This window comes from Delphinus delphis, chromosome 10 (genome assembly GCF_949987515.2).
Source record: "Delphinus delphis chromosome 10, mDelDel1.2, whole genome shotgun sequence".
Lineage (NCBI taxonomy): Eukaryota > Metazoa > Chordata > Mammalia > Artiodactyla > Delphinidae > Delphinus > Delphinus delphis.
In genome coordinates, this window is record NC_082692.2 from 44,251,526 (window position 1) to 44,269,326 (window position 17,801).

Sequence of the window (17,801 nt, forward strand, 5' to 3'; positions counted from 1 at the left end):
AACATGATATCCTCATGATTTTGAACCAAGTGAAAGTGTGTCCTGAATTAGCCAGTGGGAGAAAGAATGACAGGAAGTATTGAGTAAAATAATTTACTTGAGTGGCTAGTCCCTTTATGAAACATACAGTTGTAAACATATTATGGATCCTTTTGTTTGTTTTTCATTTTAAGGAAAAACATTAACTTTTGGACTACGTCCAGAGTAGCACCATCTCATGGGCATTCCCTCCTCCTACAATTTCAGAAAACCTTTGGTAACTAACTAAGAAAATGCAGAAGATCTTGCAAACAGAGGAAATTACCAATACCCAAGCTCTTAGAAAAGGAAAGAGGAAAAGGACGGAGACGATGGACTCAGAGAATGCGAACAGTGACCTGGATAAAGGGCAGGTTGGTGTGCTGTTGTTGTGGTGGTACTTTCTTCCCTTGCTCTGCCATAATTCCATAATTCCTTTCACAATTTATTAGTGCATTTCCCCCTCTTGTATTAATAGATTCTTCCCTTTAATTCTTTATTCAACTGAAGGAATAAAATTTCATGTTCTCTTTTTAATGTTAAACAAGTTGAATTAGAAATATATTCACAAGCCATTTTACCAGCTTCTATTGAAGTGTGGCCAATTATACATTGTCCAAACTTTCCTTGATATCCTGGGACATTAAAGATCAGCAAACTGGCAGAAAATATTTTTTTCCTCCCAAAACCACTGGAGAAATTGGAACACCTCTTCTAAAATTTATTGCTTTTTTTTTTTTTTTTTTTTTGACTCCAGTTTGCAGCCCATCCTCATCACAGGTTTGGCCAGGGCCCCTTTCTTATTTGTATTTATTCATTTATTCCTTTTTGATCTGAATTCCCCACTCCCATTCTCCTCTTACACTTTGGACAAACTATCCACCTGTTTATCCTTTATTTTTTATTTGTGTGTCTTTGTAATACATGGAGTGCTTATGTGCATGTATTTTCATTTAATTTTTAAAATACATACTGTACATTCTCATGGTTTAAAATATATTTTACTCTCCTGGGATAGTGTCTGGAGGCACTGAGAACGGTCCAGCATCTGGCATGCCGCACACCCTAGGCTGCCCCACAACACGGCCTCTGACAAAACGAGGCTCTTCCGAACCCCTGGCAATAGAATTGTTTACTCTTAAACCCAGAAGGTTGGGAAAGCACCAAAATCTGCATGTGGAATGTGCCCAGGCCGACTTTGAGAAGTTGTTGCTGTGAGACCTAAAGTTCTTATGAGGTTTCCTGAAACGAAACATGTCAGCCGGGCCCATGGTGGGTCCGTGTCTGCTAAGCATGTCCATGACCGGTCATATATGCTTTCCTACGGAGGGGCAGAAAATTCTTGTGAAAGTATTGAAGGCACAAGCACAGAGTCAGAAAGCTAAATTTAAGATGAAGTTTTGAGTAATAAAAAAATCAAAAGCCTAAAAATTATATATCTGTATATCTACATAGCGTGTCTGTGAAAAGTCTCCCACACAGCTGTCCCCACCAGCCCTGTTCCTGACTCCTGGCCCCCTACCACATGTAACCACATTTATGGCTTTCTTGTTTATCCTCCCAGTGTTTCTTTGTTCAAATAAAGCAAATATGAATATAGATATTCTTATCCCCTCTTTTGCACAAAAAGTAACTTACTAGATAGGCTGCTTTGTACATTGCTTTTTTACTTAATGTATTCTGACAATTTTTCCATTAGTATATAAAGAACTTTCTCTTTTGTACATCATCACCCACTGTCCCCTAGCATGCATGTGGCTTGTTTCCAATCTTTTTCTGTTTACAAATCATGCTGCACTGTACAACCTTATGGCTCCATCATTTCACACATCATTTAGTAGTACATTGGTATCATAATATATAGCTCAATCTGTTTGACTTTTCAATCAGCACTGTTTTTAACACCTATATTGCTATTATATATGATACGTTGTGTCTAACAAAGCATAGCATCATTTTACTTATCCTTTCCTCCAATGATGAAAACCTAGATTTCCTCCAGCATCTTGGTACTACAAACAATGACAAAATAAATGTCCGCATACATGTCCATTTAAGAAACAGCGTGAGAATGTCTCTGGAATAAACACTTAGAAGGGTGAGTAATGGCTTTCATATGACAATGAAATTGCTTTCCAGAATGTCCACATCAGTCCACATGCCCAGCAGCAGTGCATAAGGGATTCCATGTTGTGCTTCCCTGCCAACACTTAGCATTTATGTCCTTATTTCATATATTTGGCAATTGATGGGAGAAAATTATATCTTGTTTCAATTTGCTGGTGCAGGTTTTGGAGGGGGAGGGTTGTCCAGTGGTTCCTTGAGGGCAAAATAGTCACCTGCTGTAGCAGGCCAGTATGGTTTCTTTTGCAAATTGTGTTTCTCAAAAACTTAATAACTTTCCAGACTATTTCTTTCTGTTTGGTTTCATTGCAAGTAGCTACAGCCAGAGATCTTATTTGGTCATAAATAAGCCTGAAACCTCTCCTCTTTTATTACGGCTGCTCAGCCTCTTTTCTCTCCAACTTTTGGCAGTGACTTAATTGCCATATGAAACAAAAAGCTTGAAGATAATGCACTGAAGCTGAGGCTTGCTGTTGGGGTGGATTTCAGTGTCTGGCAGAGAACACTTAAAGAGAAGCTCTTGAGAAAGCCTTGAGTTCACAGGCTTTTTTTCTTATCTCTTACAATTTAGATGTAGACGTCATTCACTTTTTTCAAACCTTGAAGATTTAACATGACTGGACTCAGTTTAAATTGCATGCTACATTCTAAATGCAGATGGAAGGAGAAAGCCTTCCATTTCTGCAAACTAGCTAGCACTGACAAGAAATCACTGATACACACAGACATTCTTTTTCCAGTCTCAATAAGTACATGGTGTGCCTTCCAAGGCATTGCAGGTGACGGTTTTACCAAATGTGTCATCACCAAGGTCTAACAAGAGTCAACAATCTTCCAGCATGTTATACCTTTGCTCTTTTTGACCATAACCTGACCTCTAAGTAATTCAAACATATGTCAAGTTTTGGGTATCCGGCTTCTAGGTACCAAAATCTGCATTAGTTAAGATGCATGTTGTAAAGGCTGTAACAAAGACCCAAATATCACAGTGGAGTATAAAGATGGAAGTTTATTTCCCTTTCATATAATAGCAAGAGCAGTCCTAGTTGCTGTAGCAGTGCCAAAATGTTGAGGATCCCTCTTATCTTGTTCATTTACCTTCCTGAACACACAGCCTCTGTCTCTGGGTCAAGGTGACTACTCCAGCTCCCACCTGCATGCCTTCGTCTCTGCCAACAAAAATAGAATTCAGGCAGGAGAAGGCCAGCCCATTCCTCCTAAGGTCATGACCCAGTAGTGGTATACATTGTTTCTACTCTTATTTGATTGGCGGAAGCTTAGTCACATAGCCACACTGAGCTGTCCGGGAGTCTGGGAAATGTAATCTAGCTGACACCTATCTGCTGAGCTAAAAACCTATTACTGTAGAAGAATGGGAGAACAAATATCTGGTGATAGCCAGCAGTCTCTGCCACTGTTCATTTCTCTATTGAGTTTTTATAGTTTCTGTTGGGTTTCTTAGTCTATTCTGGTGGGTTCCTGTTCCATTCTTATTGATTGGCGCATATACCATATCTACTGTAGAAATTAGTTTCATGTGGTTTTAGATTTTGCAAATATCTTATCCCAATCTATTGTCTATTAACTTTGTCTTCCAATGATGCTTATAAATGGATTTATGCTTGATTTCATTTCTCTCTTGTGGGAAATTGCTGCAAGAACTAGACCATATATTCTATTTTTCCCAATTACTTGGCATAGAACTATGATCTCAATAGGCATCCTTCAGTTTTTTAAAATAAATATTTCGTTTCTATTTAACCAAATGCATCAGTTTTTTTATTAAAGATTTATATATCTAGTATGAGTACTTTAGCTACTTGCCAACATAGAACAATAGTAATTTTCATTACCATTATATATATTATATATGTCACACACAAGTGGAATAATGAAATATGTATACATACATAGATTTGTATACTTGTAAAATAAGGAGTGAGGTTGAATGTATACATTACTGATCATACAAAAATATAATTGTATTTTCTATAACTGATCTCATCTGGCTTTCAATTCTCCATCCCTGCTAGATAAGAAAAGGGGGAGGGGGGAAAGCTTGAACTTGTCCATTGACAGTGAATTACAGAGTGTTCTTTTTTTTTTTAATTTTATTTTTGGCTGCATTGGGTCTTCGTTGCTGCACACGGGCTTATCTCTGGTTGCTGGGAGAGGGGGCTACTCTTCGTCGCGGCACACGGGCTTCTCATGGCGGTGGCTTCTCTTGTCGCAGAGCACAGGCTAGGCGCATGGGCTTCAGTAGCTGTCGCTCGCGGGCTCTACAGCGCAGGCTCAGTAGTTGTGGCGCAGGGACTTAGTTGCTCTGCAGCATGTGGGATCTTCCCAGACCAGGGCTCGAACCCGTGTATCCTGCATTGGCAGGAGGATTCTTAACCACTGGGCCACCAGGGAAGCCCAGTTAGAGTGTTCTGGTGTTTAAAATCCCTTTGAGGTATTGGTATAGTTTCAGTCACTTCAGGGTTTAAGTCTCAATGGAGACTAGATTCTCACTCTCCTCCACTTCCTGTTTTTTTCCTGGGAAGTGTTTCAAGTTTTGAGGAGTCTTACATATCATCCAGCATCTGGGGAAGGACTGCTGGTCTTCTGCCCAGGCTCTAAGTCTTCTGCGTGTTTCCTTAGTGTCCAGTACTGTTACTGCTGAGGCACAGCATTCCCTCCAGCTCCCAGGGGGTTCTGTTGGCACCATCTGCTGACGTTTGCTGTGCTGGGACCCGCTGCCATCTTCTGTAAGGTTTTGGCACCCTGTAGCCTCTCTGTTCACCAGTTCCCCCAGCACTTACCCAGTTCCTGACCGGGACACAGGGATCCTCTGGATTCTCCAGCTTCTTTGCATGAGCTCTGGGGAGTCTGGACATTGTCTCTGGTCCATTTGTTCAGACACCAATTTTGTCCATTTCTGATCCGTGGCCCAGAAGGCGCCGTGTTGCCCTGGTGTTGCTGGACATGAGGCCCCTTTAGGGCATTTATGATGTGCTGAGAAGCACGGAGCTGGCCCTGCTGCCCTGGGACTGCCCCTCATTCATCTGGATGTTTCTATCATCTACCCTAACCCCGTTGATCCACCTCTCTTCCCCACAAAGGTCGGGGCAGGAAGAGCAGACACTGGAATCTGACTTTCTGTCCTTCCTGCTCCTCAGCCTGGCCCCAGGAGGTCTCTTCGCTTCCTATTCAGCAGGAACTTTCTTGATCTCTCTCTATTTTCAAAATTTTTATTGGAGTATAGTTGATTCACAATGTTGTGTTCTGGTGTACATGTGCCTTTATGTCTTCTAAAGTTTATTTTTTTATTTTTATTTTTTTGTGGTACGCGGGCCTCTCACTGCTGTGGCCTCTCCCGTTGCGGAGCAGAGGCTCCGGAAGCACAGGCTCAGCGGCCATGGCTCACGGGTCCAGCCGCTCCGCTGCATGTGGGATCTTCCCGGACCGGGGCACGAACCTGTGTCCCCTGCATCGGCAGGCGGACTCCCAACCACTGTGCCACCACGGAAGCCCTAAAGTTTATTTTTATAAACATCATACTCCAGGCTTCTAGATTTGGATCTTTATAAATTTCCTTCTGTGCTCCAATTTTCCAGATTTGGATTAATGTAAAGGCCACCTTAGTAATTTGAGAAAATTCTTTTCTGCCTCAACAAAGCCTGGGTTTTACGACTCAAAGGCATACGTTTTCGGACTATTGTCCTGCTGTCCTTAAAAAATATTTTTGAAACTAAAAGGTAGACGTCAGTGCTTTGTTCTGGGTAAATCTTTCTCCTTTCTCTGATGCAATAAACCCCCAAATTAGCCTCATGGCATAGTCTCAACAAAGAGGCTGTGGATGAGGTGTCGGGAGAGAAATGGAGGACGTAGATGAGTTACAAAGATCTGAATGGTGGTCTGGTTGATTCTACTCTGTTATACTATTTTTCTACTTTATGTTTTTCATTGAAGTTAGGCTGAAAGTCAGAATCCTGATTACTGTTTTTTGTTTTTGTTTTTGTTTGTTTTTTTCGCGGTACGCGGGCCTCTCACTGTTGTGGCCTCTCCCGTTGCGGAGCACAGTCTCCGGACGCACAGGCTCAGCGGCCATGGCTCCCGGGCCCAGCCGCTCCGCTGCACAGGTCTCCGCTGTGGGACCTTCCCGGACCGGGGCACGAACCCGTGTCCCCTGCATCGGCAGGCGGACTCTCAACCACTGCGCCACCAGGGAAGCTCCTGATTACTGTTTTGAAAGAGACGTGTGTGTGTGTGAAACTTTGATGTCCTCTTTTATTCTGAGTTCCCCTGTATAGTGGAGGACCAAGCTGAGGCTAGATCACTCGCAAGGGCTCAGCTCCCCTCCTGGAAAAGCAGGAGCCTGTAGGTCTAATTAAGTCCCAGCAGCATCCAGAACACAGGATAAACCACGAGAGCTGCCTTGATGCTTTTGTTGTGCCTGCCTTGTATTTTAGAGAGACCCGTATTCGGGAAATGCCTTTCTGCCCGGTGAGAGCTCCAGTGAGGATGAAGACCCTCTAGCAGAATTGTCGAAGGAGGAATTGTGCACAAAAATAAGAGGCCTGAAACAAAAACTAACAAACATCCGGAAAGAAAACAGCCGCCTTCGACAGTCTTTGGTCATGCTTCAAGGTAAACTTAGAGAAAATTGACATTTTTAGATGAAAGGAAAAATACTTGATGAGGGAAAGTATTGAAATCAGCTGTCAAGAATGAAAAACTCAGTACCTTAGAGAAAAAAAATCAAAAACCACATTTTAAGAAAATCTATGATTACATTATTTAATATGGATGTACTCTACTGAAGCCTCTAGTTTATTGATAAAAAAATTTTAGATTATTCCTACAAAATACCAAATGTCATATTCATTTAATACTGTCCAACAAATATTTATTGAGTGTTTAATATAGGCTTAGAGAGAAAAGATCAGTAAGACAACAGATATGTCAAGGTGTTCATGATGTACTTATCTCATTCTCCTCTGCTAAGGAAAGCACTAGAAAATGGGGCCTGTTGTGATCTCTTATAGACTTACTGGAATTAAAGATTCCACATATTAAATTTCAGGTTTGGGGTTGGGAGCAGTGGTTTGGAAAATAATCACATTCCACTGAAGACATAAAGGGGAAAGACAGGCCCAAGAAAATTAAAAACAACCTGGAATAATGCCTTTTTGCAGAATCCTATATTGTGTTTAAGTGGTTTTTTTTTTAATTATGTTTTCCACTTGTAGTTAGGCATCATGCACTATTTTGTACAGCTGAATATTTGGCAATATATCCTATGTGGGGCAGCATTCTGTTATAAAACAGTAAATACACAGAGTATTTTAAAAATAAATCCCTCTGGCTTCTGTGTACAAAATGAGTACAAGGGGCACAGAAAGGAGAGTCGAGGAGAACCACTTTTGAAGGTATTACAGTCATTGGACTAACAGGATGGCAGCCTTGCCTAGGGCAATGGCTGTGGAAATAAAGAAGACAATTCCACAATATTTGGGGAGGCAGAAATTGTGGGAGACAGAACATTGTGGTGAGCTAGATTGACAGAGTAATGGCTCAGATGAGTTCCTACAGATATTGATTAAATTGAAGGCTTCCTAATTTTAAGTAGAAACAGGCACACATGAATGGAAATAAGATGTTTATTCCACCAACAAGCCATTCTCTCCTTATTTTTTACGCTTTAAATATTGCATCTTTATAATTGATGGTTTTTCCTGGTGAGGCTTTTGCAATTTTCGAAGAACAGATTGTTCTTATTTTTATACCATCTGTTCCAGAACGTAGAGTAAGATGAAAAGCTAGTTGATAAAGTTAGCATACATTGCTGGTTCAAGTATTGATCTTGAAGTCACCGACTTTGGTTTGAATCCCAACCCTGCTTACTAGCTGTAAGCCTTGGCCCTGTCACTGTCCTGCCCTCAGCCCCAGGTTCACTTTCCTCATCTACACAGTGGAGCCAATCTCTCATGTCCTTCTTGCCAAGATGATTAAATTAGATAATTGGAAGAAATGCTTTACCAGGGCCTGATACATGATAGGTGCTCAGTAATCATCACTATTGATTCTGTCTCTGTTTTTATTAACACCAGAACTTGACACGTGGACCCCCCCCCAAAAGAAAATTAGATCCATTTTTTTCATAAATTTAGATGAGAAAATTCTAAATGCAAGAGGAGCAAATCAGTTTCAATAGTATACGAAGGGGACTTCTCTGACAGTCCAGTGGTTAAGACTCCGTGCTTCCAGTTAAGGGGATGCGGGTTCCATTCCTGGTCAGGAACTAAGATCCCACATGCCACGCAGCACAGACAAAAAATAATATTAAAAATATAGTATATGAAAAGAATCATCACTATGAACAGTTTCTCTCTGTCCCTCACTCTGGAGTTGCTGTTTCATTTTCTCCTCTCTCTGCCAGCTTCCCACACCTTCCATATCCTCACTCTCAGCTGGTGCCTTTGCTTCATGGAGAACTTGGAGGATGTGAAAAGACTGTCAGCTCCCTGCACCTGTGCTTGTATTAACCTCCACTTCCTCTCCTGTCACCCATGAGTGACCTGTCCTCTTGTCCAGCCAAAGGCAGTATGTCCATCTATGCGTCCTCTTTCTGCTGATCAAGGACAGAGCTCCAGAGATCCTCCCCACTCTCTCTAATGAATCATCCCATTAGCATCAGACATACAATTATTTCTCCCATTAAAAAAACCAAACAAACCAAAAAAAACCCACCTTTCTCAGGCCATTTGCTTTTCTGCCTTCCACCCTGCTTCTCTCCTTCCCTTTGTAGGAAAACTCCTTACATGTTGACCCTATACATTGTTTTCAATTTTCCCCCTTTTATTCCCTTTGGATCTCACTTCAATTAGGTCCTTGTCATTCCATTGTAATGTCTCTTCTCATGATCGCCAATGACCTCCATGTATTAGTTTCCTAGGGCTGCAATGATAAAGTATCACAGACTGGGTGGCTTAAACGGCAGAATTCCAAAATCAAGGTGTCAGCAGGGCCACGCTTCCTCTGATGGCGCTGGGGAAGGCCTCTCTCCTAGCTTCTGGTTGATCCTTGGCCTGAGGCAGCATTAAGACCAGTCTTCATGTGATGACCTCACTGTGGGCTTGTCTGTCTCTGTGTCCAGACTTCCCTCTTTTTATAAGGATGTCAGTCATTTTGGATTAAGGCCCACTCTAATGACCTCATTTTAACTTGATTACATCTATAAAGACCCTATTTCCAAATAAGGTCACATTCTAAGGTCCTGGGGCTTAGACTGCAACATTTCTTTTTGGGGGGACACAATTCAGCCCATAACATTTCATATTGCTAAGCCCGAAGGTCATTTCTCAAGGATCACATTAAGTGCCCTGTTACATCTGACACCTTGGCTACCTCTCCTTCCTTGGCTTCTAGGGCACCACATTCCTCCTCCACTGCTGAGCTTTCCGTCTCAGTTTATATGGCTGCCTCATTTCATCATCTTATCCTCTAAATATTTGATGATGCCCCAGGCTCAGTCCTTGGACTTCTTTCTTTTCTATCTGCTTTCACTCCATAGGGGATCATATCCAATTCTATGGTGTTAAATCCATCAATAACTATGACTTATCTCCAACCTGGACTTCTCCCTTTAGTTCCAGAGTCATGGGCTAACTGCGTATTGACAAGACTGGCAGGCATCTCAGACAAACACCACCACCCACGACCACATTCCCACTCTTCCCCTGCCACCTGCTCCTCTCTTTCTTCCTCGCCTCGGTTAATGCTAACTTCATTGTTCCAGTTTCTCAACTCAAAAACCACGATGCTGTCTTGTATTTCTGTATTTCTTTTACACCCTACACTCAGTCCATTGGCAAATCCTACTGGCTTCACCTTCAAAATATCTCTGGAATACAGTTCTTTGTACCACCCCCACTACAGCCACTCTGGTCCAAACCACCAGCATCTCCTACCCAGGTTATCATGGTGGCTTCCTCACTGGTGTTGCCACTTCTGCTCATGCTACTGTGTGGTCCACTCTCAACACAGCAGCAAGAACATCCTGCTAAATGTAGGCCAGCTCACGTCACTCCTCTCTGCAGACCCTTCCAGTGCACGTCTACCTCACGTGGGGTAAAACTGAAGTCGGTTTTATGATCTTTGAGTCCTTACATGATCCAGCCACCTCCCTTCCACATACCTTTCTGGCCTTGTTTTCTACTCTCTCCCCATCCTTCTCTGTGATCCAGCCACACCGGACCACTTGCTTTCCCTCCAAAGACATCAGACGTGACCTGACGTCGGCATCTCTGTACTGGCTGTTCCCTTGGCCTGGGATGTTCTTTCCCCAGATATCCACATAGTTTGCACCCTACGTACTTCAAATCTTCACTGTAAATTCATCTTTGCCCTGACCTCCTCCCTCCATCTAAACTTTCAACCTCTCTCCCCCTGCAACATTTTTTTATCCCTTCCCGTTTTGTTTCCTCTTGGGCACTTAAAAGTCTACATACTCTATTCTGTATTTAATATTGTCTGCCCCCCTGCATGCACACACACTAGTATGTACCCTTAGAAACCAAAGTAAAGTTGGCTATTGGTTAGACTTCAAGCAACAGGAAGAGTCAGGAACTGCCAACTGCCACTGCAGTATTCATGCATGCATTTCTTCTTTCAGTCAATATTTACAAGGTCCTCTGTATGTCAGGCACTGCTCTAAGTACCTAGGAAAACCCAGTGAACAAAACAAGGATCGCCACTCTCACAGAGCTCACATTCCAGTGAGGCAAGCAGTCAAAATCATGAAAAATAACAATTAAGTAAAATTAAGTAAATTATACAATATGTTAGGTAGTGATAAATGCTATGGAAAAAATAGGAGAGGTAAAGGAGGATGGGGATTTGAGGGAGAGGGGGTGTTTTACAGTTTAAAATATCATGGCCATAGTAGGCCTCCTTGTGAAGCTACAGTTGGGAACTAGGAAGATGTCAGAAAGTTGAAATTTAATGTATAATCCAAATAAGAAAGGGGTCTGAGAGAAGAGTGCAGAGTGGTTAGTTAACTTTTGCTCAGCAATATTCCTCTTTGAACTAAGAATCAGAGCTGTTTATCTGTCTATAAAGCCTGCTAACTAAGAAAAATAGCAGAATGTATATGCCATTCTAGAAATTCAGAATGACAGACGTGTGTGTGCTCTACGTGCATGTGTTAAACATTTGAAACATATCTTGTGGACCACAACTGACCAGCACAATAAGATATAAAAGGAAAAAAGTGGTATGTCTATTGTGCAAAAGGGTATTAAATTATCACTATTTGTAAAGAATGAATGTATACCCAGGGAAAACAATGCCTCAGCCGAAAACTCCACTCTATTAACTAATGAGATTTCAGTAAAGAAGGAAAAATCAATTATGTTTTGCCCAGGTTCATTTAAATATAGTAGAAAGCTGTCAAAGTTTCAGAAATAGCCAAAGTAAAACCAGTGAATCACTGAAGTAGTAATTAGTAAAAGTTTATTGCACATCAAAAAGATACCACCAAAAGCAAAAAGGCTTATCTAAGCCATAACAGTGTGAAATTTCAGAACACCAGGAAGGGAAAATCTAGAAGCTTTCAGAGAGAACAAGCAATGTTATCCGCTAAGGAATGGGAGTCAGGTGACATCAGACTTTTCACCAGCAACACTGGAAGCTCTAAGATAATTGAGCAATGCCTTTAAAATTCTAAAGGGAAATGATTTAAACCTAGACTTCTATACCCAGTGAAACCATCAACCAAGTGTGAGGGCAGAATAATAATATTTTCATACTTATGAAGTCTCAATGTACTTCCTGTGCTTTCTTTTTCAAAAGCTAAGGGAGGGTGTGCTCCTTCAAAATGAGAGAGTGAATCTAGAAAGTCAATCAGAAAACAGGTAGTCCAGTACAGGAGAGGGACAGGATGTAGCCACAGAATAATAGTGACGGGACACTCCAGGGTGACAGGTCCACAGTAGCCTGGAAGCAGCTGGTCTAGAGGTGGACAGGTACAGGGGTTACAGGAGAGAGATCACTGAAAAAAAAAATGAAATTGATAGATGACATGATGTCATCTACCAAACATACTGCAAGGAGATTTTACACCTCTGGTAGGAAGTTTTGAGATGTTTAAGTCAGAGAAACAGTTAAATAATAATAAGCAAGCTTTTAAAAATGAGATCATTTTAACTCTAGGAAAAAAGTCATGTTTTAAAGGAAAGGAATTGAGAATTACATCACTATAATAATGTAAGCACAGTATTTATTGAAGTAGCAGTTGTGTTACAACTATCCTGGGATGATGGAGAGAAGAAGAGTGTGTATGTGTTTGCACATGTGGGTACCGCGTGTGTGTGTTTCTGTGTGGCTGGGGGAGGAGTTGAAAGAGGGCTGCCTTGTCATGTTACGTAGTTGAAAGTCAATAAATAATTATATGAATCTGAAAAAATAAAAGAATAGTTGTATATGCTTATTATTATTTAAGACTATGAAGGTAACTACCAGAGAAACAGGTAAGTGGATCAGAAGTTCTCCCTCTAGGAGTAGTAGGTAATCCAGGGTGGTGAGCGGTAGGGCAGAGGACTGCTATTTTTCATTATAAGCCTTATTGTATTTAAAAAATAATAAATGCCTAGTACATAATAGGTGCCCCAAATGTAATAGCTACCATTTTTTTAAAAAAATCAGTAATTTCCTTATAGATCAGAAATTGCTGGTTTTATTCCTAAAAAAAATAATTAAAAAGAATCTACACATTAATTACAAATAACTATAAGATATCTACTAGTTACCCTAACAAGAAATGTGTATGATCTATGATGAAAAATTAAAAAGTCAATGGAGAAATACACAAATCTAAATAGAGAGACGTCAAATTCATAGATGAGAAGATGCCAATTCATCTCAAAATAACTCACAGTTTGACTAGAGTCCCAATCAAATGCCCATAATTGTTTTGTTTTGATTTTGATTTTTGTGGTAATTTGACAATAATTATATTAAAGTTAACCTGAAAGAATAAATAGGCAAAATCAATTAAGAACATTCTGAAAAAGAATCTGAGGGCCTAACTGTCAACATGAACTCATATAAAGTTCTGATAATTAAAAGCAACTTACTAGGATAAGAGCCAGCAGGTCCATGGAACAGAACACACATCCCTGGATAATACCTCCCATACAGGGAAGAAATGTCCTGGAGCCACTGTGGCACAGAGGACAAGAGCATGGGTTTACAGGGGCCAAGTCACTTGAGTTCAAATCCTGGCTCTGCCACCTACTAGCTGTGTAACTGAGTGTGAGATGAATGGAAATGATAAAAGTACTTCCCTGGGTGACATGTAAAGTATTCAGAGCAGAACCTGGTAAGGTGAGTGCCATATAGTGTCTGCTTATCACTGTAGGATGACCAGTGCAGTCACACCGGGCCCTGCTCCTAGGAAGGCCCCCATACTGGTTAAAAATACTGTCACCATATTAAAATTCTGAAGAAGCTTTGAACAAGGAGTCCTGCATTTTCCATTTGCAATGGGCCTGACAATTTACATAGTGAGTCCTGCAAGCCATTTAGGACAAGGATGAATTATTCAACAAATGGTGCTGGGAAAACTGATATTCCAATGTGGCGGGGAGGGGCAGGTTTAAGTTAGGTTCTCATTTCACACCATGTGGCGTACTAAAAACATAACTGTACAGTTTAAATTAAAACTCCATGTTCTGAATTTGAATGAGTACTGGTTTTGACACAAGATGAATTTTTATCTTTAAAAATTAATAATACGTATATTCTAATACTGTTCACCGAAGAGATCTAGAAACAAGAACCCAATAGCAAAGAGCACTCCCAGCACTTGGGTGTGGCCTTGAAATACCGTTCCCCACTAAAGGGAGCTGGGGTTCCCTGGAGAAACGGCTAATTCCAGAACTTGCACAGGAAATGGACAAGATTTGTCAGGAGCCTCAAACAGGAAATATAGATGAAAATCTTGTCCTACCAGAAAGCAAGGAGGTCAGCAAAGACCATGTGGATGTGTCAACTGGAAGAGATTCCCACTGGCTAAAGATCATTATTATTGGAGCATCAATAATAATGATCAGGGCAACTGGTTATCATGTATATTTACATGCATGACTTCATTCAAAAGAGAAAAAACTTAATGGTCATCTGAAAGAACCAACTCATTATTTTGAAAACTGGCAAATACATACTGAAAAATCAAGCATTTATCCTGCCATTATTATATGAAATGAACCTCAGGGTAGCCAAATAGTTGATGAGAGAAAGTTTCCCTTGGTAGAATTCTAGCTAAATGAAGAATTAGGATATCACCATTTTGCAACCCCTGATGAATCTAGGCAGTGATCATCAGTGACCGCTAATATCGCAACAAAAGGTAACCATGCATTCAATGCCACCTGCTGGAAGTTAAAACACTGATCAAGCCTTTAGATCTAACTACAGGGAAGAATATGTTAAACACCCCCTTAGGGGTGCAATCAGCAGAATCCAGACTGTGGGAAACCCTGCAGGACAAAGGACCCAGTTTCTTCAACTAATAAACTGCAAGGAAAAAACTAGGAGATGAAAAGGAAACCTATAGTTTGTAAAAGAGACAGCAACTAATTGCAATGTATGGACTTTATTTGGATTCTGATTCAAACAAGCTAAAGACAAGAACAAAAATGAGACAGTCAGAGAAATTTGAACACTTGCTAGTTTGGTTTTTTTTTTAAATGATATTTGAGAACTATTGCTAAGTATTTCTGGCTGTGACAATGGTGTTATGGTTATATATATATATATATATATATATATAAAACCATATATTATATATATATATATTTAAATTTCTTACCTTTGGAGATATACACGGAAATATTTACAGATAAAATGAAATGATGCCTGTGATTTGCTTGAAATAATTTTGGAGGTGGGAAGAAAGTGGGTGGGGATACAGGTGGAACAAGATTGGCCATGAGTTGGAAACTAGGGCATGGGGTACATGGGAGTTTACTATTTTGTGGGTGTGTTTAAATTTTTACATTAAAAGTTAGAAAAAAATATATCCGGGGAGAAAAAAAACTTACTTGTGAAAAGATGTTTAAACTGTATGAAATATATGAGTGAATATTTAACTGATCTGAATGACTTGCTAAGTGTAAAGTAAATGAATGAACTAAGGAAAAGACTGCTACTTTTTTCTTAACATCTTTATTGGAGTATAATTGCTTTACAATGGTGTGTTAGTTTCCTCTTTATAACAAAGTGAATGAGCTATACATATACATATATCCCCCTGTCTCTTCCCCCTTGCATCTCCCTCCCTCCCACCCTCCCTATCCCACCCTTCTAGGTGGTCACAAAGCACCGAGCTGATCTCCCTGTGCTATGCAGCTGCTTCCCACTAGTTATCGGTTTTACATTTGGTAGTGTATATATTTCCATGCCACTCTCTTTGTCCCAGCTTACCCTTCCCCCTTCCCGTGTCCTCAAGTCCGTTCTCTAGTAGGTCTGTGTCTTTATTCCCATCCTGCCCCTAGGTTCTTCATGACCAGTTTTGTTTTTAGATTCCATATATATGCGTTAGCATACGGTATTTGTTTTTCTCTTTCTGACTTACTTCACTCTGTATGACAGACTTTAGGTCCATCCACCTCACTACAAATAACTCAATTTTGTTTCTTTTTATGGCTGAGTAATATTCCATTGTATATATGTGCCACATCTTCTTTATCCATTCATCTGTCGATGGACACTTAGTTTGCTTCCATAAGACTGCTACTTTTAATTAAGTAAAAACTAAAAATATGTGTGTGCTTTTTTAAAAATTTTATTTTATTTATTTTATACAGCAGGTTGTTATTAGTTGTAAGTGTTAGTTATTAGTTGTAAGTTGTAAGTGTATTGTAAGTGTGTACATTTAAAACGTACTAAAATTAAAATACTCTAAGAAAAATAATTGCAACTTATGACAAATTAAAGGTTAAAGTGCTTAAGATATAAAGGTTAAAGTGTTATTAAGGAATTAATAACAATAGCTAATACATTGTGTTTATAATGCACTAGGCATTCCTATAAGCACTTTACAAAAACCATCTAAGCTATCATAAAATTTAAAAAGTACTAACATTCTTTGGTCTAATAGGTATCTCATAGAATAAGTTCAAATAATCAATAAACAAATAAATATGTATTCAACTTCACAATAATCAAATAATTGCAATAATTACAATTTAAATAATTGTACTAAAATTTTAACCTATCAAAATAGTGAATATTGTTGTTAATAATGAGCACCTCTTGTTGATGGTGCAGTGATGTGGCTGACTTCTTACCTTGCTAGTGGGCATTTAAGATGGAAGACTCTTTTTAGAGAGCCATTCAATGACATTAACTGAGTCTTGGAAACATTTATACCTCTGAGCCTATTGTTACGCTTTCAGGAATTTATAGCATTGACACGATCAGAGATGCATATAAAGATGTGTGTGGTAGGTGGTTCATAAGAGTTTTGTCTGTAATCAAGAAAAACTGGAAGCAACCTAAATTCCAAAAGAATAAAAGGAGCATTTGAATAAATTAGAGGACATCAATACCTTGAGATATTAAGGAATCCTTAAAGTCGTGTGTTGAAGTGGAAAATAACCCATCAGCAGATGAATGGATACTTTAATTGTGGAGTATCCATGTAATGAAATATCACTCAGCGACAAAAAAGAATATATATATATATATATATATATATATATATATATATACACACATACCTGAATCACTTTGCTATACACCTGAAACATTGTAAATCAACTATACTTCAATAAAAAATAAAAATAATATTCATCCTCCTGAAAAAAGAATGACTGACACAACAACATGAATGAATCTCAAAACATTATGCAGAACAACAACAACAAAAAAGTCAGACCAAAAAAAGGAGAATATACTGTTTGTATCCGTTTATATGGAATTCTAGAACAGGTAAAACGTGTCTCTGACTAAAGAAGTCACATTAATGGTTTCCCCTGAGGTGAGTCCAGGGACTGATTTGGAAGGAACATGAGGCAAATTTCTGGGTGGGCAGAAATGTTCTATATCTCGAACATATTAGTGTGAGCTAATTGGGTATATCCTTTTGTCAAACTCATCCCCCTCTACCTACTTAAATTCTGCTCAGACTTCACATAAGATCTTGACTTTGATTCTAAGCAAATTAGACCTCAAAAGATCATATTTTCCAAGATTTAATAAAATAGGTAAAATATTCAATTTATGGTCTTAATTGGAAAAAAGAACCATGATACAATGCTATGCATATAGCATTGTCCTAATTATGTAAAAGAAAATACATGAATAGAGATATACAAAAATAGAAATGGCAAGAAGGATATATTCCAATGAACATGTATAACTTTCATTATTAGAAAAAACAGTGAATATTCTTTAAACCCCACTTTAATGCAGAATTCCCTTTTTCTCTTTACATTCCAGCTTTGGCCTTCTTTCAGTTCCTCAAATACAGAACTTATGTTTCCTATGCTTCTGATGACCTCCTCATTCCCTCCGGTTATTTAATTCCTGCTCAGCCTTCAGGTTTCAGATCAATCTTGACCTCCTAAGAGAAGCCCTCTGTGGCCCTTCCCTCTCTAGGCTGTTTGCCTCTC

General features: G+C 39.6%; 1 protein-coding gene across 2 annotated transcripts in view; it reads left to right on the forward strand.

Annotated features, from left to right (window-relative positions):
• Window positions 1–17,801, forward strand: part of BEND6 (BEN domain containing 6) — a 36,531-nt gene that overhangs the window by 3,843 nt on the left and 14,887 nt on the right. Inside the window, exons 2-3 of one of the 2 annotated variants that reach the window (XM_060022060.1) lie at window positions 247–392; window positions 6,594–6,771. In XM_060022060.1, the coding sequence (XP_059878043.1) occupies window positions 273–392; window positions 6,594–6,771 (298 nt within the window). In that variant the 5' untranslated portion in view covers window positions 247–272. Of the gene's footprint in view, window positions 1–173; window positions 393–6,593; window positions 6,772–17,801 lie in introns of both variants that reach the window. The other variant, XM_060022062.1, reaches the window with a different exon arrangement.